The following is a 23180-nucleotide window of genomic DNA, read 5'->3' as shown; positions in this document are numbered from 1 at the left end:
CTGCAAGCTTGCATAAGGTGCTCATTTCCCAATGATGACTGGCAGAAAGCTGCCAACTTTTGTACTCGAAGTGAAATTCCCCTGGAGGAGATGAGATGTGCCTGTGGGATGCTCTTGCTGGCTTCTCCTCTAGCTCTTCCAGCTGGCAAACTGGTTCTGAGGCAGGACCAGAGAAATCAGGCCATGGTGGTGCTCATAACAAATGCTCCTTTTGCATGGAGGGAGCACTGTTGAACAGCCACCTCCACTCACGCTTTCCTCAAAAAGACAAATTTACCACCCACACATCACAGACAAATCCTGTGTTCAGGAGATCCCCACTAATTACCAACGCAAACAGACTTCACTCTGGGACCTGCACAAGAGCAGGTAGGTAATCACAGGTCACGCTATTCTCATTAAGATCAGGCACGAAGCTCTTACTAACACAAAGCCCATAACTAAGTCAAACAAAAGACAAGAGATTTAGGCAAAATGGTCTCATAGTTGGTCCTGGCAAGCTTTAGGGAAAGTTGAGTAACCCAGATTCCCCACCTGACACACAGGGTGATGCACTGCAGGGCTTTTTGTCACCATGGGCAGCTGGCAATGGCCATGGTGTACAGGGTAGGGGTCCTTCCCTCCATGAAGTTAAGGAGAATGGAGATGGGGCATTTGGCTTAAACACCTTCATGCTCTGACTGCAGAACCTTGTGAATTTGGGTAGCATGGATCCCCTGCTGTGCACCACACAAAGGCCAGGGTCATTAATACCATTTATCCAAGATGGAGAAGGCTCCTGGGACTGGAGGTCATCCTGTCACATAGCAGTCCCCTTCTCCCCATTTATCTCTTTGCCTTGGAGGTACTGCCAGGATGGAGCTGTGCCACTGGCTCATTGCAGAGACTCACAGCAGCAGGATGGAGGTACAGAATCACTGGAGTCACCCACCTCCCTCTGGACCCAGATATGCCTCAAGTTGCCTGCTGGAGACAGGGTAAAGTATGGGAAGACCTTGGAAGCCAGTCCATGCTGTGAGGCCAAAACTAACTTCTCCATGGAAGCAGCTTCCACCCCCACCCTGCCAAAGACCCTGTCAGAATAAACTGTTTTTCCCTCCCATTGTACAGTCTGACTAAGGTATGGCAACAAAAAAGTGATGTATGTGTATATCTGGGGGAATGCAACAATAAAATTCTATGATTCTGTGACATTCACACTTACCATTGCCACAATAAAGTATTTTCCATTACCTCCATTAGTTACAACAAACGTTAGGGTGATTGCAGGGCTCTGATTTTCAGGCACAAGTTCACACACATTATGAAGCCATTATGGAAATGGTGCACACTGCATATTGGCAGAGTCCATGAGCTTGGCTGCCTGGTCCAACTTATCCAACAGACTTCTGGGTTTTAACAGCACTCCTGGTGCTGAGAAAATAGAGAACACTCTTAACCAAAAAAATTGTGTGCCTGGTTTTGACCAGAGCAGAAGCATCCACTGCTGAGCAGAGGCAAGGAGCTGAACAAGTCTAGTGATGCCCAGCTGTGGGGCTGGAGCCAGGCAGGGAGGGCAGAGCCACTGCTCTCTCTACTCTCCTGCAAGGGGCCTCTTTGGTCAAAGTTAATGAGGTGTTGCAAAACAAGTGAGGGTAACGCCTTCTTGAAGGCATCAGATATAGGCAGCCATGGACAGAGTAGGCAGATCACAGATGTAACATCGGAGCACTCACCCCCCTTCTTCAGGTCAGCCAGGCACTCCTTGCACCTCCAATTTGATGTTCACCCTCCTGGCTCCGCACACAGGCTTGGCTGCTCCTCACATCAAAATGATCAAAGTGGGGAATAAATAGGTAAAATAACTTGAGAAAGATCAGCTCATCACACCAAGTACAAACGCTGTCTACTCATCCAGACGCACCTTGCAATCTGCAAGCAGGAATGGAAAGAGATCCTCTTGCAATGGCTGAGCCTCCATACCACAAGCACACTGCCCTGGCCAAAACCACCTTCTGCATAGCTGGGTGTGAGTGCTGCTATCTGCCACCCCATCACAAATAGCCCAAATCTCTCATGGGCTACGGGGAACTCTCAAATTAGGGAGAATGGCAGCAGTGGCATCAGGTCTGTTGTCCTCCTTAGTTGAGCATGGCAGGGAAGATCACAACAAGAAAGGAGAGGGAAGAATGAGTTCAGAGAGCATTTGGACAACACTCCAAGACACAGAGTTTGAGTTCTGTGTGGTCCTGTGTCAGACTCAATGAGCCTTATGGGCCCCTTCCAACTTGAAGCAGTCTGTGATTCTGAGAGTCCAGGAGGGTCACCTGAACCCCACGGGAAATACAGAGGTGGGGAGGGTGTCCAGCGAAGTGGGTGTCCTCGTGCCTCACTCCCACCAACCACATTGGAGGAGAAAAGAACATCTTTTGGATCACTCAGGGAGAGGCAGTGTGGCAATGAGGCAGCAGGATGAAGCAATGATGTGGGCAATACAAGGCATAAGAAGGAGAACCTGCTCAAGGGTCAGATTCCTTAGACCATACCAGGGGACCCAGAGACATCCCATTCCTGACATTACTGTCACTGAGCCCTGCGGAGCAAACACTGTCACACAGAGATCTGACTCGAACCTTCAGCGCTGACCTCCAGCATCATCTAGACCAAGAAGCTCCACACCCAGCATTTCCTGCCCCAAGCAGCTTTTTCAAAAGGCCATGTCCCCCATGGTTGTGCTGGACAGAGAGGCCACAGCCAGCCTGCACAGTGTATGGCACCTAGAGGCTTGTCTTGCCTGACCAACATGTGCTGGGGCACTTCCCCTCCACAGGCTCCCACACCCCCAGTGTGAAAGATGCTCAGAGAGAGAGAAAAGCAAAGCAGCAGAGGACCTTCATCTGTCTTAAAAGGGCTCTGCATGAAACAGACCTGTTAGGGGTTCAGCTTAGAAGGTTCCAACCATTCTACCTTTCCCAGCCTCTCCCTGGTGTCCCGTAAGGCACAGCAGGATGCAGAAGTAAGTCACCATGACTATTGGTGTTGGTGGGAGCCAAGGGATGCAGGGGGTCCCACTCACCCCCAGGCCTAGAGTACACTCACCCAGACCCCAGAAGGATGGGGACAGGCAGGTGCTGACCTCCAGCCTGCCTGGCTGCTTCACCAGCTGAGATTACACTGCCCTGCAGAGGGTTCAAGGCATGAGCTCAATGGGCTCAACTTCTGTGTGAGTTTCTCCTCTCGGGATTTTTGTGGGTAACGCACCCTCAGCCCATCCCTTGTGAAGCCCGAGTTGAACTGTGGATGGGCTACAGAAGATACAACAAAAGTAGCATGAGTGAAGCAGAAAGTGCAAGCTCTCTGCTCCTCTCCCAGTACTACACCTATGTTCACCAAGCAACTGCCACTGTGAGGCTCTCTGCCTGGCCTGAACTCAGGTTTTCTTGTTAATTTGGCACCAGCGTATTGTAAACTCAATTTGGGGGCAAACAAAGCAGGTGTTAGAGCCACCCCAGCAGCTGCAGCACAGTGCTCAGGATGGTCTGTGTGTTGCTGGTTGATAGTTTATCTTGGAGAGTTTCTGAGCACCAGCAGTCCCGCGCCCCCAAGAACAAAGCCCTCTTGGCTGCTGCAAATGGCACTGTGTGTGCAGCAGCAATGACAGTAGGTTAAATATTGCCATGTCATGGAATGAGCTACTTATCAAACTCTTCCCATACTGCAAATCTCCCATACAGCTTCAGATCCTTTACAAGAGGGGACAAGTAGCTTGAGCCATTTCCCTGCTGCCAGCTGCTTGCCACGTGGTTCACCCCATGCCTCACAGCACCAGCTGAGGCAGAAAGATAAAGGCAACTGCGTCCCAACACAGCCAGACCCTCACTATGCTATGTTTTTATGGTGCTTGTCACAAACAGGTTGAAAAAAGGGCTCAGCAAGTCTTCTTGGTGTGACTCAGTATAAGAAGGACCAGCAGCCATCCTGTGATTCTGCTCCATCTGCCCTGGGTGACAAGTTCCCTCCACAGTGGCTCATTCTAGGGCTTCCCACCACAGCAGAACTGGGAAGTGCCACCCCATCCCCCCCCAAGACCCCACAGTCTCCACAGGGAATGCCCTTCTCACACTCCCCCAGCTGCCAAAGAGGTGATGGGGAAGGTGCAGGCATACCTACCCCGATACAAGAGACAGGCTTATCCTGAGGAAGGAAGAGATACATGAGTTATATTCTGAAGGGCACAGAGGAAAGAGAGGTCCATGGAAAGAATGGACCAGGCCTAGGTCCTGGTGCTACCAGCTGCAAGACCTGGAGATTACCCCCTCTGGAGCCCCAGGTTGACACAGGAGAGCGTGTGAGATTCATTTGCCTATTATTCCACCTGGCTGAGCCTTTAGAAAAGCTAATCCCCACCGACAAGATGTAACAACAAGAGCTGGCTCAGCCGTGTGCTGCAGGATGTCCTTCACACCAGTTCTACAAGTCCTGACTCCACTGGGTGAAGGACATGCTTCATCCCCTGTGTTTGGTGCAGTGCCTCATCTCAGTACGTGGTCTGTAGCTCCCTGGTGGAACTAGAAAGATATGAGATATTCCTCTAGCCATGCCCTGTAACACTACCACAGCAGAGCCACCACTGCTCTGGAAGGAAGAGACCCAGACCAATGCTCAATGGGAGCAAAGGGGAGATGCAGGCCGAGCAGCATCCCACGTTGTCCTTCTGTGAGAGCCCACTGCAATACCTTCAGCCACACACAGCACCTCCCCACCATGTTCATTTTGCTTCTATTGGCTGCCCAGCCTTTAGCACTCGTACTTGCTGCATAATCTGCATCCTGACACCTGCCAGTGATCTTACAGTTTAAGAAACCCAGTTTCACCCTGCTCCAGCTCACAGACGGGATGCCAGAGAACAGCATCACTTCCCCTGCTACAAACTGCTCTTACTTTGCCAGCCTCTGCCATGATGCCTCCAGCTTCAACCCGAAACACTTGTCGATCCCTCATCCACAATCCGCAGTACAGCCCATGAAATTCTATCCAGCCTCAAGGCCATCTGTGCACAGACTGGCCCCATCCTTAGAGTAAAATCCACTGAACCTTCAAAACTGGGCTGGCCACATCTACAACAGCCCTTCAGCAGCCAATATAGCACCTGGGAACTAATAGAGCAGTGGTGGTCAGCACTGTCCAAAACCACACAGTTTTGCTACCACTGCCACGTAATAGAGCCATTTTGCTATCAGCACCGCCAGGAAGCAACCACCTGGGCCAGGAAAGAAGATTCAGGTTCAGAATATTTTCCTAAGAATGGAATGCTATCAAAAAAGCAAGCTCCAAGCTGCTATAGGTTGCTGCGTAACTCCTGGGACTGTTCCTGTTTCCTTTTTTTTTTGCCAAGAACCAGACGACAACTCTTTCCGCAGCCAGCTGTGGCAACTCAGACTAAGTGGTATGAAGAATGACCAGTAATTCTGGCAAAATGTTCCTTGCAAATGCCTTTATTTCAAGGTAATACCCATCATCCTGCAGTCAGCCAAAGAGACCCACAACACTTTCAGAAAGATCTCAGCTGCCCAGACCAGCAAGGGTTGACCAGTTCAGCAGACCAGCAAGCCCCAAAGTAGTCAGACAGCTTGGATGAGATCAGTATCTTCCCAATCAGACACCCCACTCCCAGCTGCATCTTATCAGCTTGTTTCCTCAGTGTTGTTTCAAAAGTCCTGTGAGAGCTGCTGAGAGCTATGATGAGCACTGGGCAAACACAGGCCTGCTGCAAGCGGAAAGGTTCTGTCCATCACCCTCTCTTCAAAGCCAACACCAGTTGCCTCCCAGCAACTGCTTTTTTGTAGCGTATCTTTGGCAAAACATGAGTTGACCCTTTTAGGAAAAAGCTGCCTGAAGCTCAGATAGAGTTCAGATAAGACACATCATCTTTTGGGAACGTAAGCCAGAAAGCAGATACTGCTGAAACCTGCCTCAGCTGACCCTGTCCACTCCCCAAGCGTACCAACATCCCCTTATCACAGCCCAGCCTTTGCTTTGATTTGGGAGCACCTCTCCTTTTGTACTCATCCAACATGCACAAGACTCTCGGTAAAGAACTTCAAAGGTTTCCCATCATGTTATAGAATCAATATGGCAGCAACACCTGCACACTCAGACTGTCAGAGTGCTGACAATATTTTAAAACCCACTGCCATCACGTTTAGCTCCAGCACTTTTCTCCCCCAAGTCCTGCCTCTTGCACCATCCCACTGCTCTCGAAGGGCAGCTTTGTATACAGCTCTCGTTTCTCAGCAGACCACAAGTAAGCAAACACAGACAAACTTGCAAACAATTGAGTGCCCACTCACTGGAAGTGGAAACCCAGAACAGTTTGTCATCAAGCACGCTCTGAATAACCCAGGCCCTACCCCAGCTTTCACAACAACTATTTGTCAGGACACACCAACGAGCTGTAAATCAGGCAACAGGAGTTTGTGAGACCTCACTTGTCCTCTCTTATGTTTGTGTTGCCCAAGAGATCAGAGAGCATCAATGTGCAGTCAGTCCTTAAAAGAACCACAGAGAATGACGCCATAGCTTCCAAGATCCTTTGGCTTCACTAGTCCCTATAAGGGCACCTTTAGGAAACATCTGAGTTTCCAGAAACTTCAGAGCTGGTTTGGTCAAGTAAAGGAGCCTTATCCATCACCTCAAGAAAGACTGCCATTGTGGCAAGCAATCAATCTCTCATTCTCCCCATTATCCCAAGACGTGCTTCTCAGCATCATTCCCCAAGCTGAGGCTGATCCAGTGCTTCACATCTCCTAGACCACATCTGCACCCAGCAGGCTTTGGTGGTACTGAAGTCCTCTTACAAAAATCCAGCTCTTGAAGCAAAAGTGCCAACCAGGCCAGGTCAAGGAGGCCACAGCACTGACGCAGGGGATTCATCTTAACCTTGCATGTTCTTCTCTTCCCTTCCCACTTCTCTCATATGAACTTCTTTACAAAACAGTGGTTTGCTCAGCAAAGCCACCATCACGACCTTACTTTCACACAGCGATCATCTAAGCACTTGGCAGTGTCCCAGGTTGCCACTGTCCACCATCACTGGCCAACAAGACTAACTCTAGCTGGTGACGTGATCCAAAGCATTTAAAACATTTGACCTTGCAAACATGGGCTCCAGTAATGGCTTTTATATACTTGCAAACTGGGCGATTTGGGACACTAAGGACTTCCCTCTTCCTCTGAAAGAAGAGGGAGGAACCCATGGATCAGTCAATGCTCTGGCAACATGAGGAACACAGCTAGTTGGGTTAACATACTTGGGCAGTTTCTGCTCGAAGATGGATCGAAGTAATGACAGCTGGGCTAGCAGTGACCAGTGTTCCTTGTCTTAAATGTTTTGATGCCATTGCTGAAATACCCATGTCAGCCTCCAAAATGGACACTTAAAGCAGCAACCATCTGCACAGGCCTGACCTCAGCTCACAGCTGGCTGCTATGGCATAAGCTTGTGAAATACTAGCATGCTGGTGCTTGCATGAGGGATTGGTTACAAGGGAGTTCACTCATCCTCAGTTAACTCGACGTCATTATTTTTATAGGAGGCTAGACTGGACACTTCCCAGCCTTTTGCTGCATGCTGCAAACAGCATGTTCTACCCAACAACAAAGAGGACAGAGTACGGCAGTGCAGTCAGAGGTTTTACATCTTTGTAAGAACAAAAAGGGAATGGAGTGTAAAAACAATATCAGACATGGTAACACAAGCATATGAAAGGAAAGGTGTGCAGAGCTTCCCTTACAGGTTATATATTTCACACATCTCACAAACTGCCCTGATGGGGAGGACAGTTTAGGGAGGACTACAGAATGGTCCAGCTGCAGAAGCTATAAGCATCTCCCCGTGGCAGGGAACTAAACTAGCAAGCAGCAGCACTTCCTCACGTCCCATCCTATGACAGCCCCAGGAAAGGAGGGAAACAGGAACTCCCAGTTGGGGCAGAAGGTTTGGAGGAGCTCTGTTCCCCTGCAAGTTAACATGGTCTGCACCACATGCCTTTGGGTCTTAAGGAAAAGCACCCACAGATGCAGCAAGGAGAGCACCCCAGTTCCAGACTATTTACATCTAAAGCATACAGTAAGTGGAAAAGGAAGAGTATGACAGAGCACACAGGGAAGAGAACTCCAGCACATGCAACCAGTGCAGCAACTTGAGAGCTGTCCAACTTTTGTTGGCAAACTGACAGGATCACAGTGTCAAACTATAAAAGGCAGATAGGCACAAACCTGAGTACCCAGGAAGATTAGCCATTGCTAAAGGCAGACTGGGCAATACAAACACCTAGAGGACGATAAAACAAAATGAAGAAGCTTTAGAGATTAATTATTAACTGCTTCTGAAACCTGTTGAAATCACTGCCTGCATCATGTTTGCTAATAGATTTGTCATCAGTATCTTAACTACAGGGGTCACAGTAGCAACAGAAAGTGCCTCTTTGTTCTCAGATTTGATGCGTGCTTTGTACACTAAGTACTTTGGGTGTTTTCAGTTTAGGTGTTCCCAAAAAGATCTTGCAGGTAACAGATGTACAAAGGTTTTTACCCACAGCCTCTCTCAGCCACTGAGCTGGCACAAGGAAGAGAGAAAAATGCTTTTTGAGGCTTTAATAAACTAGGCATGCCCACTCCAAAACTAAGGATGCTACACATAAGTATCTAGGTCCCATATGACACACTGACACCAAACACTGGGCCAACGGGCACTAGCCATGCGGTATCAGCCCAGTATTCCATTCTCACCATAGCTTGCTTTGAAATGCACTTGAAGGAACACTTTCAAAAACATATTCCATCTTTATATTTTCTTCAAAATAAAAAGACAATAGTATTCTTAAAAACAATGAAGGTCCCAACACTTTTCTGGACAAGGCATACTAAGATAAATACAGTCAGATACACAATTCTGGTATTTAAAAAGCCAAAAGCTTTTCCTTGGATTGACTTATAAAATAAAATGGTTCCAGAGAGAATGAAATCTGCTTCAGGACAGGTCCTTCTTGAGCTTCTTAGTGGCCTCAGATAGTCCATTTCTCTGTACGAGCTTCTACTCTTTTGACCAGGCCTTCTCCCAATACCTCAAAGTCCTCCAGAATTGCTTCTATGTTGGGAACACAAACCAGCTCATTGTTCTGAGTTGTCACAGTATGTCCTTTCATATTGGAGACCTGCAAAGCATAAACAAACATCATACAAATGGCAACACCAGTTCAGAGCTGCTTCGCAACCTTTACAAACCCAAAATAACAGATGTAAATTGCTCTTCTGCCTTGTTATATCCAAACCCCACCACACCACTATACCACTTCTTGTCACCATCACTGCTCAGTGTTAGAGGTAATGCTGTGCCCTTGGAGCTGCAGCCTAAAGACTGCAAGGGAAGAAGAGAAACAACTGCCAGATACGGCGAAGATAGGAAAAGAGTATGTAGGCACATGGAGAACTCTGTGTGAACAGAACAGACGCAGAATGCCAAAGGCCAGGCACCACACCATGACCAAGGATTAAGAACTGGCTGAGCTCTGCTCTGTAGCTGGGTGTCAAGACCTTGAGTTCTGTGAGATTGCTAGCTCCACTAGGATAAGGAAAAAGAAAAAAAGAAAAAAAAAGAAAAAACACACCTCAGGTCTAATCAAGCTATACTCAACTCAGATGCCAGCATCTCCTCCTCTTATTTCACCACCATGAACAACCAGGTTTCACAACTTCAGCTAGGCTGAATGGCCAATGCCCCCTAGCCATGAAGAGGGGAGATAAATCACCCAGAGACTAACAGCAGAAGAACCTGGGCTGCCAACTCCATATTGTGAGTCACTTGTTAGTTTCTTTGCATCTTTCCTTCATAGAAAGCACCGTGAATCATTTCAGCATGTCTCACACCTAGTTTAATTACCCTCTGAAGATCACCAACCCACACAGCATGGATGGAATGCATCTCCATAGATTTACAGGACCTGAGCACTTCAAAGCTGGACCTGATACCTTAACCTCTTGTAGACTAGATGTTTCTGTTAAGAGACACCCAGAACCATGAGAAAAAGACAGCATGCTTCACACACCAAACATCTTTAGCAAACAATGCACTGCCCATCTACCAGAAGGGGACCGAAGAAGAGCACTTGGGACAGCGAGCTCTGTTTTGACAAAGTGATCACAATGCTACGGCTTGTCCAAGGACATAAGTTCCCCTCTTGACTCTGTTGATGATTGTAGGGAAACCATGGCCACATCCCTGCCCTAGTTTCACCCTTCCTAAGTCAGGGACAGAAGCATTTGTTCTGTTTCTCAGAGGGCTTTGGGACTGAGAGATGAGAATTCTCTGATGAGAATTAGACAGCAATTGCAGAAAAAAAGTCCTTCAAGCTTTTGGGGTATGAAGGCAACATGCCTTTAGCAGAATCAAACACTTACCTTAAAAGGCTGAGGCTGAAAGCTCGAAGGTTTCCACAAAACTGCAATCACTTCCCCACCATGCTTGTCATAGAAGAATAAGGCGAGATCACTGAAGGCTTCCTGGAGTGAAAACAAAGAGGTTGTGTCAGATAGCCCACAGTACCTCTGCATGAGCCGGGACCAAGCAGACAACATTTCCAGTGGATTAACAAGAAGGAAAACAGCATAAGGACAAATCGTGAATGCCTCCTGCTGCCTCTGTTCCCTCTGTTTGACATTCAGAGCCTCCAAGTTCTGCATGAAGATCTCACCTCTTGCTGTCCAAGACAGCCACCCTCCTTTAGGTCTGCAAGAACACTTAGAAAATGGAACCAAATTTAGACAGTTGGATCCCTTTGGCAGCAACACATTCTTCATCACTGTCCCCTTATCATCTGGACTTGGTAAGACCAAGCCTTCCAGACCTGAGGTCCAATTGCTGTGTCTAAGACACCACAGTACATCAGATGGTATGGGGCAGATCCTGCCCAGCAGGCCAATCAGACACACACAGTAAGTTTCACTAGAAGGTAGCAAAGATAAACCACAGACAAACCAAGGACCTATCACTGAAGGGCAAAATCTCAAGTCCTGCAACCTGTGCACCTAAAGTATCAAAAATCCTCCTTCTGCAGGACAAATCCCAGCTGCTCCTTCCTGTCTGTATGTATGTCTGGGATTCCTCTGGCCCAAGTGTAAAACCTTGCACTTTGCTATGTTGAACCTCTTCTCCTGGTGATCAACAGGATCATAGTAATCGTATCCCTTTAGCTTCCCCAGCTACACTGCTGTCATGACCTTACAAATGATTGTATTTGCTGGCATCATGTATGATGATATCTTCACACAGGTGTGCTTGGCAGAAAAAAAAAATTAAAAAAAAAAATCAATAAAAGCACATTTAACTTTAATGGACATGGCAGAATGGCAGTATGAGGTGGATTGAGTTGGTATTACCACTGATCCCAAGGGGTGGGGTGGCATTTTAAGTGTAAGGAGTCAATTAGCAGAGAGGTGCAGTGTTGTCTGCAACCTTCATAGACAGATTTATGAGTTTGGACTTGAACTAGCACAAAGAGGGCAACATGATTAGGTCAGCAGGCTGGGATGGTCTACAGAGCTGCCAGCTCATCCCACTCCATGGGATTTTCATGGAAGCAAGGCTGGTCAGAGCATTAACTGACCAAACCAGCTTGAAAAATCACTGTCTATAAATACATTGACAATGAGGATAACTTGCCCTGGTGTTTCTCACTTGAGATTAATGGGCATTGCTCACAGCCCAGTCTGAAAACTCCTTTCCTAGCTGGCAATCTAGGCATGGCAAAAAGCAAATGGAGAGAGGGAAGGAAAGCACAGCCAGTAAATCACTGAGCAGGCTGATTGCCATCATGCAGGTTTCCTCATCCAAGGGGACCAGAGCATGTGAGAACCTGAAAAAGACCCATTCATTTACTGTGTGAGGTCTCAAGTGCCGCACACTGCTCCTTATATTTTTACAAGCGTATCTTGTTGGACAGAAACCAGGAGCATTTGCAGGAAGGGAACCCTCCCAGGCTCAACTCATTTCCCGGTAAAGCCGTTGCTCTGCCTGATGCTCAGCACCTTTTAGATAAACAGGAGGGAGCAGAGAACATCAGAACAGCAGTGCCCAGTTCTAAACCCTGGCAAAAAAGAACCTCCTGCACATCTGCTGCTCCCAGAACTGCCCACAAGACAGCACTTCAGGCCATCTTCACCAAACTGCAGAGATGCAATTCAGCTCTTGAGAAACTGCAGCATCAAGATCTGGTGTGTTAGTCAACACGTTTCTGTTTGTTCACAGGCTTGAGGAACAAAATCAAACAGAGTTTGCTCCTTTTCCATTTCCCATGCCCTGTGCCCAGGGCCACTGGGCTTGCTTGTGCTTCCAAACACCTTTCTCAAGGGGAAGTTCACACACAAAAAATAAAATACAAATAAATCAATGAGAAAATGGTAGGGAACACATCTAAACGCATGGTTCCTTCTCACGCTGTTCTGTCTTTGGTCAGCATTCAGTTTTAATGATCCTACTCAGAAAGATCCCTACCACCAAACCCTACAGCCAGTTTCCTGCTTGCAGAGGTAAGAAGGAGCTTTACCATCCAGGAAAGGGCGAGCCTAAAAGACTAAACTCCCTGCAATCTGCAGGGAGCTGCCTGGGTGGAAGGACTGAAGAGACAAAGAAAGGTGGGGAGTAAAACAAAACCTCCCCAGAACATGGGATTACTGAATTTAGCCTTTCAGGCTGAAGTGTGGATTTTACAGTGAGTTAAGAACTTACACTACTTAAGCAACTACATTACTGTCGTTTAGAGGTGAGCATGGTTTGTTGTTGTTTTTTTTTCTTTTTTTTTCCAGCTAATCATTTATCCACTTATTTTTTTCACTGTTCCTACTTAAACCAGGAAACTGGGCTCTCATTGCACCACATCTGTTACAGAAACAGGAACTGTCTGTGGAGACCTCAGAAATGGGTCTGGCAGTTCTTGTTGGTGCAAGACAGTTCTGAAAGCAAACATATTCATCAACATTTGCTTAGTGCTCAGGACATTTTAAGTGCTCTCAATCAGATGCCTGGCATTATAAAACTATTAAAAGTAACTTACTTCCAGCAAACAACCACACGTGGTTAACACTTGTAAGTTCTTCTTGGTTTATTCAGTCCATCCAAACTGTTCTACCTTCTACTTGCTCGCCAGAACCACATGAGAATCCTGCTATGAAGGATTCATTTTAATGGAAAACAAGTATGGCAGGAAGGGAGGGGAAAATAAACCACCACAAAGAAAAAAAAAGGCAAAGAAAGAGAGAAAAGCAACCCTACACCTATGATCTCCTGGTTCCATCAGTAAATACACCTTGTCCAAAGATCCATGAGACAGAAGTCTTCAGTTTTTAACAAGGGATGAAGTAAAGCATTACCAAGACAGAAATGGGAGCAGAGCTGCCTCCTGATCTCAGCAGGAGCAGATGCTTCTGCTTCAGATATTCAAACACAAAGATTTACTCCATGTCATAAAAGCCAATAGAGCTTTTTAATTTTGCCTTTGCCTCTTCTGAAAAACACTATGGGAGGAGTCGTGCTTGTCCATCAAAACAGTAAAGGAGTAGTTTGACCTGAAATGATTTCACTGGTTCCAGCTACATCCCATAATCACAGCTGCTACACTGTACGCAATGCAGAACTTCTAACATTGTTAATTCATTCCTAACAAGCACTAGCAAGATACACATTCCTACACTGTGGGAGGAATAAAGGAAAGAACTGTAAGTCTTCCAAACAGGTCTTGTCTGAAGACGTAAGAAGTGCAAAACATTGCCTTAGAGGAAAGGATGTTTACTGTAAAGCAGGAAACATACTACTGCTCATCCGTGCAGAAAAAATCTCTTCTGTACAAGATGGGCAGCTCCTTTGCCATGAGCTCTTTGATAGGCAGGTGCAGCTAAATCTCAATGAAAGAGTGCTTCATATCCACTGATCTAGTAAGACCAATGACCTGGTAGAAAGAAGAAAAACAATTCCGTAAACACCCATTGCAGGTACAGAGACTTACAGGGCTCAGACAGCTTCATCCAGCTTTCCCTTTGATAAGAGAGCTGCTCTTTGTGGGACAGTAGGATTATTTGGGCTTTGTGAGATCCCAAAAGCATGCAGACAGACATGATAACTGCATCCACAGACTCAATGGATGCAGGCAGATTTTCTCTTTAAGAACAGAGGACCTTGAGCAAGAGCTGTGCTGACTGTTCCTTCCTATGCCACATACCCAGCAAACTCAGCAGATACAGAGGCAGTCCACAGTTCTGCTTGACAGCAGCCACAACACAAACCTACAGTCACAATGGGGGAAACCTTGGCTGAGTTGCTTAAAAACATAATTGTTTTGCTTGAAAATCCCTGTCAGGATGTGACCAGCTGTTTGATCACCAAAGTTCTCAGGACTGTAGGCAATGGGGAGTCTGGTTACAGGTCAAAGTTCCAGGGAAGCCCTCTTTGTGGGATGTTTGACACCTGCTTTGCTTCAAATCCATGTCTACAGAGTCTTCTCATCTGGACCAGCTCTCAGGACAGATCACCTTTTCCATTACATCTGTCTTGGAATTCAAGCATTCACTGTCTGAATGCCACAACTGGACTTTTGTCTTTACTCAGTCTCTCAGGCATGAGTGCAACTTGATCAGATCAGCTCCTGTAGCACATCTCCTTGAAGAAGGACAAATTGAAGCACACCCTCCTTTTATTTCTTCCTCTTAGACTGCTTAGGAAAGGCATGCAGTAACCTTCCAGCTCCAGAGCACTCCTCCTTAGCCTACCCCTTTGATTTGATAAAAACAGGACACAGAAAGCATAGAGAGAGGAGGCATGGGTCTCCTGGTTACTAGAGAAAGGTGCTCCTTGCCCCTTTCAGCTTAACATGTCCAGGCATCTAGAAACCTTTTCACGTGGCACTCTGAAAAGATGTTTCTTTTCCAGTCATAAAAGAGCACACAATCCCATAGAATTGCTGCATGGCAAATATCTCCCTTTGTTGTTATAAAACCACTACAGCTACACTGTCAGACACTACTAAAACCCCGTTGCTCAATTCTGTGGTTTGTGCTATTAAAGCAAAGCAAATTACTCTGAGTCAAAGCCAGCCACTTCTGTGTCCAAATGCCTTCTCAACCAGAGTCCCTTGTAAGGACTCATGGCTGTCACTGAGCTGTTCTCATAATCCCTTCCACCATCTGCATCTTGCTGCATTCACACCAGCCCAAGGGCTCCCAGCCTCATAGACAAGGAGGAGCTCAACACTGCTTTGAGCAGTAATAAACGGGGAAGGAAAAACACAAGGAACAACACAAAGCTACAACAAAGGCCTTGCTTCTAAGCAACATTAGCACCATGAGACATGGGGATGGACGACTTCTGACAGGGCAGTGTCTACCAACAGCTCCCCATCAGCTGATGGTGTTTGTGCACCATCACTCTGACACAGGTAAGCATGGCTGAGTAATCTGAGAGCAAAGGTGCCCAACAGCAACTCCTTCATGTGCAGCTGCTACCTTTGATTTTTCCAGAAAAAATACCAGTTTGCCCAGATTGAGATATTCATCAGCCTGATCCAGTCTGCCTGCTGCTGACCTGGATGCTCTGGGAGCAAAGCGAACTGGTATTGCAGGATACCTCCAATAAAATGGCCACAGGGAAACACGGATTGGTCTTCTGGGAAATCAGTAACCAGTTCCTGCTCTGCTCCTCCCAAACACTCTCAAGCTAAAGAACAAGAGCTGCATGCTCCTCTTTGGGAATGTAGCACTTCTTCCAGTGATGCAACATAACCATGGCTTTTATCCATGTTTCCTCACTGGGATGTCAGTATATTAGGGCCAGCTATAATTTGTAATCAAAACCAAACCCTACTCCAAGCCTGTTACTACCTGTGTAGGCAATGAAAGGCAGTAAAAATTCACTGTTTGGGTGCCATATTTGACTGGATCAAACAGTTTTGTTTTGTTTTTAAACAGGATAATTAAAACAGCTTTCCAAGGAAATTTCTTCTGCACTTTTCACTTTCTGGAGCCACTGCTGACACCTCCTTGAAGACATCAGGTTGACTGGAAGCACAGAAAAGTACTGTACACTGTTACGCGCCCTGATGAGTTTCCTTACAAAAGTTTCCTTGTAAAGCCAGATTTGCTGCAAGCCTATTAAAAACCTCCTCAAGGAGCCTGCTTTCCCCATCAGCTTTGCCAGTAGTCTCCAATTCCTCTTCAAGTAAGAAATGAACCTCTTGCCAGGTTTCCATAAAAGTCACTTAGCCCCGACCTCTCCGAAGTAGCTGTGCAGTAGCTCTGGCCTTGTTCACCTTGGCAGCTGCTGAAAGACTCCACTCAGCTCTAATCCTTCAAGTGTGGGATGGAGACAGATTTCAGGCTTAAGAAACTTCACTTCCTACCCAGATTCATGCCTCGTTTTCCAAGTTTTATGGTGGTAGGGGAAACTAATCATCAGGAGAACCAAAGAGGGGAGGCCTGGACCGATACTCCTCAGATCCAGACATCAGTAGAGAGTGAAATAACAAACAGCTCCCAGTCACTGGGCTTTCTGCTCCATTTCAGAAGTGCTGTACAAAATATTTTTTCCTCTTCTTGTATATCCTGGACCCTTAGAAATCCCCCAATGGTCTCTGCAATCTGAGCTTCCCAACCACCTTCTTTCTTGTAGGCAGGAGACCTCCTACCTCTCTCCTCCATATCATTCCACTTAAAAAAGCAGTGCCACTTGCAGGGACATTAGGGGACAATTACGATGCTTTCCTCAACTCGAAGACACCTTGATTACACTCCTGTCTTTTTCCTCCTCCCAGACAGCCTCAATCTGCTGTGGGTGACTGAGCATGCACACTGTTGTGTCTGACAGTTCTAGTGAAGCCAAAACATACTTACATGGACAGGGTGGAAATCAGTACACAATATGGTTGGCAGATAGGCCTGGGAGGTAATGAGGCTGTGCCCAGAGTGTGGAAACCCACAAAGAAACCTCCAGTTTCCTCTGGCAACCTCCTAAGCTATTTGATTTAAGGTGAAGGGGGAAGCTGCATGAGAAGGGCTCAGCATTTTCCAACTTCAATGGGAGTTTAAAGTGAAGCAGCTCTGCAGTTCCCTGTTTTGACCTGCAGGCCCTTCCTGCCATCTCTTTTGCAGCTACTGCCACCATCAAGCCTGGTAACAGCAGCAGTGAAAAATGCAGTGGCTGTGCACCATTAGGCAGCCCAGGGACAAGTAAATGCTGAATGCTGCAGGCGCAGAAAGATTAGAAGAGTACCCAAAATCTGCTTTCTTTTGTAGGCACATCTCCTGCCCTGACATGAGCTTGGAGAGAAACTGATACAGAACCTTCAGGCAAGCAAAGCACATGGGAAGGCAGACAAAGCCCTCCCAGCATGTTAGCTGGGAGAGGGGCAAAGGCCCCAGCACACCCTCACACCTGCCAGGAGCTACAAGAGCACAGCTCAAGTCCCCAGGGCTGACAGACCTAGTTTTGCCTTGCAAAAAGCCACCCCCAGAACTGTACAGCCCAGATGCCGCAGTGAGTTTCAGGAAGCAACATGCACTGCAACAACAGAAATTGTAATTAGATACTAAGAAGCAAATATTCAGAATACTGGTGACTAAATATTGGAACAAAGGATCAGGGGAGTGGGAAATTTCCAGACCTGGAGATATTCAGCACTTAGTAGGATTAGGCTTCTCTAATGTCAAAGCTCAATCTGCTCGCAGTGGGAAACAAGACTGGAAACCTTTGCAACACCTTCCTGCCAGACACAGCTTACAGTTCTTGTGTTCTAATACTGCTTACAACACTGTTGTAGGAGACAACAGCAGTTGAAAACCTTAGACAGTGTTTGAAAACAGGGCATCACAGCCTCACCTATATGCACACTGACATTCAGCTACTGAAAGCAAGGAAGGGAAATGCCAAAAAGCCATAGGCTGCACATCTGCAGAGCTCTGGCTTGGAAATCACCAGTGTCACTCAGCATCTTGCACATCTATTATGGCCACATGGTGGAAAAGCACTGGGTTGATGACTTTCAGACATAGATGTTTTCCGTTTACTCCTTTCACCAACTTCCTCTGTCATCACACATACAGCAAGGCCTGGATAAACCAAACCTGTGACTAGCATTCACCCCCTATGGCTCATGCAACCATCTGCCTTACAGCAGTGGGCCTACTGTTACCACACCATGGTTACTTATGGCAGACACTGCCTTGTACATCACCCCAGAAAACATGGGTAATTCTGCCTGCAATGCACTCCAGCTGGAGCAAGAAGTCAGGAAGAGTCAATTAATCGAATGGAAAGAAATGGCTTAAAAGATACTTATGCACTGAAATGTCATATTCCTCAAAAAAGCTCCAGATGCCTTACATCTGAGGTCATTCTCATTGCAGCAATGCTCATATTTCTAAGGAATGAGTGGTACGCTCAGCAGGTTTTCTGCTGAAGAACTGATTCCAGAGCATATAAAGAGTAACCATCACATGCAAAATACAAAGAATTGTGAAATGGTATTCATTGGAAGGGACCTTAAAGTCACCATGGCTAGTGACACCTTCCACTAGACCAGGTTTTCCAAAGCCCCACCCAAACCAGTCCTGAACACCACTAGGGATGGGGCATCTGCAGCTTCCCTGTGCAGCCTGTGCCACCACCTCACCAGCCCCTGTGTAAAGAATTTCTTCCTTACGTCTGATCTAATCTAGCTTCACCTGCAATGGCAGGCAACGAATGCCCTAAATCACAAAACACAGCTCTCCCTTAAACAGGCAGCCCATGTACCTTCCCAAAGGGCTATACTTACTCTCAGGTCCTGTAGGTAGCACTGTACAGGGTCATAATCCACCACAGGAAAGAGGATCCGCGCTGCAGCACTGTTCTTCACCACTCCCCGGGAAAATGACTTCACTGGCCAGTCCACACTCTCCAGATGTCGAGGAATCTGATTGGAATTCAAGTGGATGAGGACATCATAGAGGTCCAAGGGAGGGCGGAAGACAATCTGCAGGGAAAAAAAGGCCAGTACCACTTAATAGAGGACACAAGCAAGCAGGAGCGACGAGAGAGATTTGTCAAGCTCTTCTTCATAGAAAGCAGTGAAATCAGAGTTGAACTTTCATGAGAGCATGTCAGAAGTTTGCCAAAACATCCACAAGAAAACATGTCCATGGTGGACTGACATGGAGCTCCAAACCAAGCTGAAACACAACATCCCTGTCCCAGCACGAGCTCTGCTTATAACAGAGGGATGTGACCCTCACTCCCCTACACCCCATGTAAATGCTCTTCTGGTATACTGGCTACATGTTTCCTGGACCAGAAAAATGCACTGGGAAGGTTTCATGTTACTCCTGCAGTCCAACTGTCCAGAAAGCTGAACCCTTTAACAAGGGTGCTGCTCCCTAATCACACCAGACATCTAGACAGAAGGGCTACATCTTCTACCCTACTGATCTCCCAGATCTGCAGAAAGAGGTGACCATTATCGCCAGGACAGTCCCTAGAGAAGAACTTTCAAGAAGACCAAGCAGGTCCTCTCTAGTTCTGATCAATCTCCAGGAACATCACATGAAAGCACAACAGTGGGGTGGGAAATTCAGCAAGCTAAACAAGGTGACACATTGAATGCAGAGTCCCAGAACAAGAGAAAGAAACTGAGAAGTTAACAGAAGCCAAGCTAAACCCCAGAGGACACAAAGAGCCATCTAATAGGACAGCCCCATCTGCCCAACAGGCATTGCCCCAAGGGGCAGGAGCATCTTCCAGGAAGCAAAGAGGATGAGAACAAGCCCTGCTAATGGAAGAGAGCAATTCCAGACACAAATATTTGGACAGGAGGGCTCTGACATTCTATATACAGCTGTATTAAAATGGGAATCCTAAAATTATCTGTACATTTTCATAGAAGTGATGTGGGGACACATACAGAGCACTTGACAACACTCAGCATGAGTTGGGTTGTAGCCAGGCTGGGGAACACACATTAAGAACACTGACCAACATCAAATCTCAATGGTGGCCCAGCGAGAGCTGCTCTCCAACTCTTTTTAAGTCCACGGCTTTACTGTATTCTTGTGAGAGCAAAAAAGTGGAGCTCACAAACCCATTTTCTGCATCCACATGAGAACTGGCAGATCCTCAAGTGACCCAAACATAAGGGGCAAAAAATAAAATAAAAATAAAATTGAAAAGCCTTGAAGGACTCCATTATACATTTAAGAAGCACCTCCAAGTTGCTGTGGAAAGTTTTTTCCCCCTGCCCCAAGCTCATGCTTTGCTTACAAACAGATTAGCAGCCCTGGAAACACTATCCCAAGTTTATCCCCAGGGAACATGATAGGCCTGGGAGGACAGTGGTATAGACCAGAGAGATGAGGAGGAATCTCACTGCAATGGCTAAGAGGAAGGAAATGGGCTTAAGGACTGAGGAGACCAAGTCGAGGGTTTGGGAGAATGCTACGGTCAGTCAACAGGTTGTTTCAGGAACCAAACCCCTATGAACCCACCTCAAATGCATAGTTCTAGTCTCACATCTCTGCTGTGATTATGCCACACCAGGCAATTTCTCACACAGCCAACTCCTTACATACTCCTCCCCACAGCTCAGTTCAGACCTGAAGTCCTGAGAAAGGCCAGGTCCCCAATTCAGGTAACTCACTCTCGTCTCAGCACAATATAGTTGTAATGTGAGGTCAACTGTGAAAAACTGACACCCAAATAAGAGTTCTGTACCAGACCAGCAGTTGCAGTGATATCTCCTCCCTAACTCTGGGCTGTTTCTGTTCCTTACCTGTGCTGAACCAAAGGCTCCTGACAAGCAGTGGGTGGCCAGGACAGATGGGACTCAGAACTGAGGAAATGTTCCTGAAACCTTTTCCAAAGTCACTTCCCAGCCTCCAAACAAATGATGCTTTAAAAGGGGAAACTCATCCCAACAGCAACACTGCTTTGCTCCACCATACACAAAACTACCTGAGTTAATCTGCTATTTTCAGCTGCCCTATGGGCACTCACAAAACAAAGCAATGAGTTCAGAAAAAAATAAATAAATTCCTTTACAGCTCTGTAACAGACAATGCTCCCACCTCAGGTAAATTTCACCCCAGTGAAATTCTAGCAAAAGACAAACCAGAAGTGAAAGCAGTATCAGCAAGTCCATTTTTCATTGTCCAACCAGAAGAACAGCCATTCTAAACCCAGTATCTCCTATATCTAGATACTCTCAAAGCACGGCTCTCCAAGCCCTCTCAACTTCAACTGTCTACAACTTAGAACACCAAGACAAGCTCCCCTCCAAGACTGATGTTATCTCTTTTCAATGAAGAAATAAATGTAACTTAATCCTCCACACCCATTTGAGTAATGGATGTTTCAATCTCACAAAAAAATAAAAATAAAAAAAAATTTAAAAATCAGTGAGAAGGCAAATAGGGATAAAATACATACAGCCTTTCTCCTGTGCTCAAACTATAATAAAGCCTGCCTAAAGTGTACTAGCAAAACCCCACCACCCTGGGCTCAGACAGACAAGCACACAAGTCAAAGCTGCACAGCTATGCCAAGGCAGTGTCAGGTATTCTTTCCTCCAGCCATGCAATGTGACCAGTTCAGCACACAAACATCAAGCAGACAATCAGAGAATACAAAAAGCTTCAAGGTAAGAAAGTTTGGATTAAATATCATCAGTTAGGGCAGAGCTGCTGTGCACAGTCAGGTCTGCCAGAAGCCAAAGCACCAGCCTCTGTGCTCCCAACACAATTGCGCATGGCACAGGGTGAATCCTACTAAATGCTTCCCAACTGTCATGAGTAGAAGACCAAAGTTTGTGCTTGTCTTTTTGGTTTGATTTTTTTTTTAACCTAATGAACAATTTATTTCCTCCTTCAGACTATGGCTGCAGCTCAGCTTACCACAAACCAGACTCCTATTTGGGAGCAGAAGAGCTGGCAGATAAAGGGAGATGAAATGGCTGTTGATGGAGCTCCCTCCATCAACAAAAGCACCACTGGCTCACAGGCACAGAAGATGCCTTCATCTCTCCTCAGGAACTGGTAACTCAGCCTTGGCCAAAAGCAGATCCTCAAAACACCAGGATTCAGAACACCCTTCTGACATCCTAAATAGTAGAAAATAAGCCTGAAGCCCAAATTATCATTGTCATGGCCAGACACTGCGCAACTAGCATCAGCAACAGGAAACACTACACTGGATATGTCCACCTACCAGCAAGTCCAAAACCTCTTTTCTTCCCTCGCTAACATCACTCATACATCCATTTTCTAAAGTACAGGGAGTGTTGCAGGTAAATTCATCCCTCAAAAAGGCATCAGGAGCCAGTAGGTTTGTTTCCTTCAGCAGTAAGTAACAATGCAAGGAACAGAAAGCTACTAGTACAAAGCTTCCCCCCAAGGGGCTGCTCCAAGAAACCCACCCCAGCCCTAGGATCAGGACTAAAATAGATATCCAGAGCCCATAATGATACACAAGGGTGGTCAAAGTATTACAGGTAGCCATAATGCTAATTACAGATGACAAAGTGAAGCAATGGGAGGATCCAGGCAAATCTCAGCGGAAAGCAGCATATGGGTGAACGTAAGGCCCCTCTCTGGTGCTTCCTATTTTAATTATTGCGGGAAACATCACTACTGGGGCCACAACCCACCCCTGTGACCTCGGCCCTGACCTTTCTTGAGGCCTTGTACTGAGACTCAGTCTTCAGCCTAAATACAAGGTGTCTCCCACAGGACGGACTGACTGCAAATCGAGGCCCTTCTACCCAACTATCCAGGAGCACAAGAAGACCCTATCACCACCTTGCCTAGGAGCCAAGTGCAGGTAGCTGCAAATTCACACCAAGGGCAGACAATAACCACCCCATAACACAACATCCTGGATCCTTTTCAATCTGGAATTTGTCTGGCCATGAATCAGAAAGGAAGAGTAGTTACCGGCTATTCTGCCTGTTATCATCTTCCTCTTCCTCTATCCCACAATGGCCTCCCAACAGAAGGGGATGTAGTGGTTACTTGGTTAAGGGAAGGTGCAAAATCCGTATGCAGTGCCCAGGCAATCACCTTGCTCCATGTAGCTCTTCACTAGAAAGCAGCACACATCTTGGATGCAAGGAATGAATGTGTACCCTGCCTCTATC

At 46.6% G+C, this 23180-nt stretch overlaps 1 protein-coding gene across 1 annotated transcript in view; it reads right to left on the bottom strand.

The window, feature by feature from the left end:
- Window positions 1-8619: 8619 nt before the first annotated feature.
- Window positions 8620-23180, bottom strand: part of NOL6 (nucleolar protein 6) — a 33398-nt gene continuing 18837 nt past the window's right edge. The window contains exons 24-26 of the mRNA XM_015848278.3: window positions 18834-19031; window positions 10438-10539; window positions 8620-9194 (exon numbers count right to left, since the gene is read on the bottom strand). Of these exons, the coding sequence (XP_015703764.2) occupies window positions 9045-9194; window positions 10438-10539; window positions 18834-19031 (450 nt within the window). The 3' untranslated portion in view covers window positions 8620-9044. The remainder of the gene's footprint in view (window positions 9195-10437; window positions 10540-18833; window positions 19032-23180) is intronic.

This window comes from Coturnix japonica, chromosome Z (genome assembly GCF_054131305.1).
Source record: "Coturnix japonica strain WE chromosome Z, WE-NBRP24, whole genome shotgun sequence".
Lineage (NCBI taxonomy): Eukaryota > Metazoa > Chordata > Aves > Galliformes > Phasianidae > Coturnix > Coturnix japonica.
Note: the sequence above shows the minus strand (reverse complement) of the source record. Positions and strands in the feature narration are given on the sequence as shown.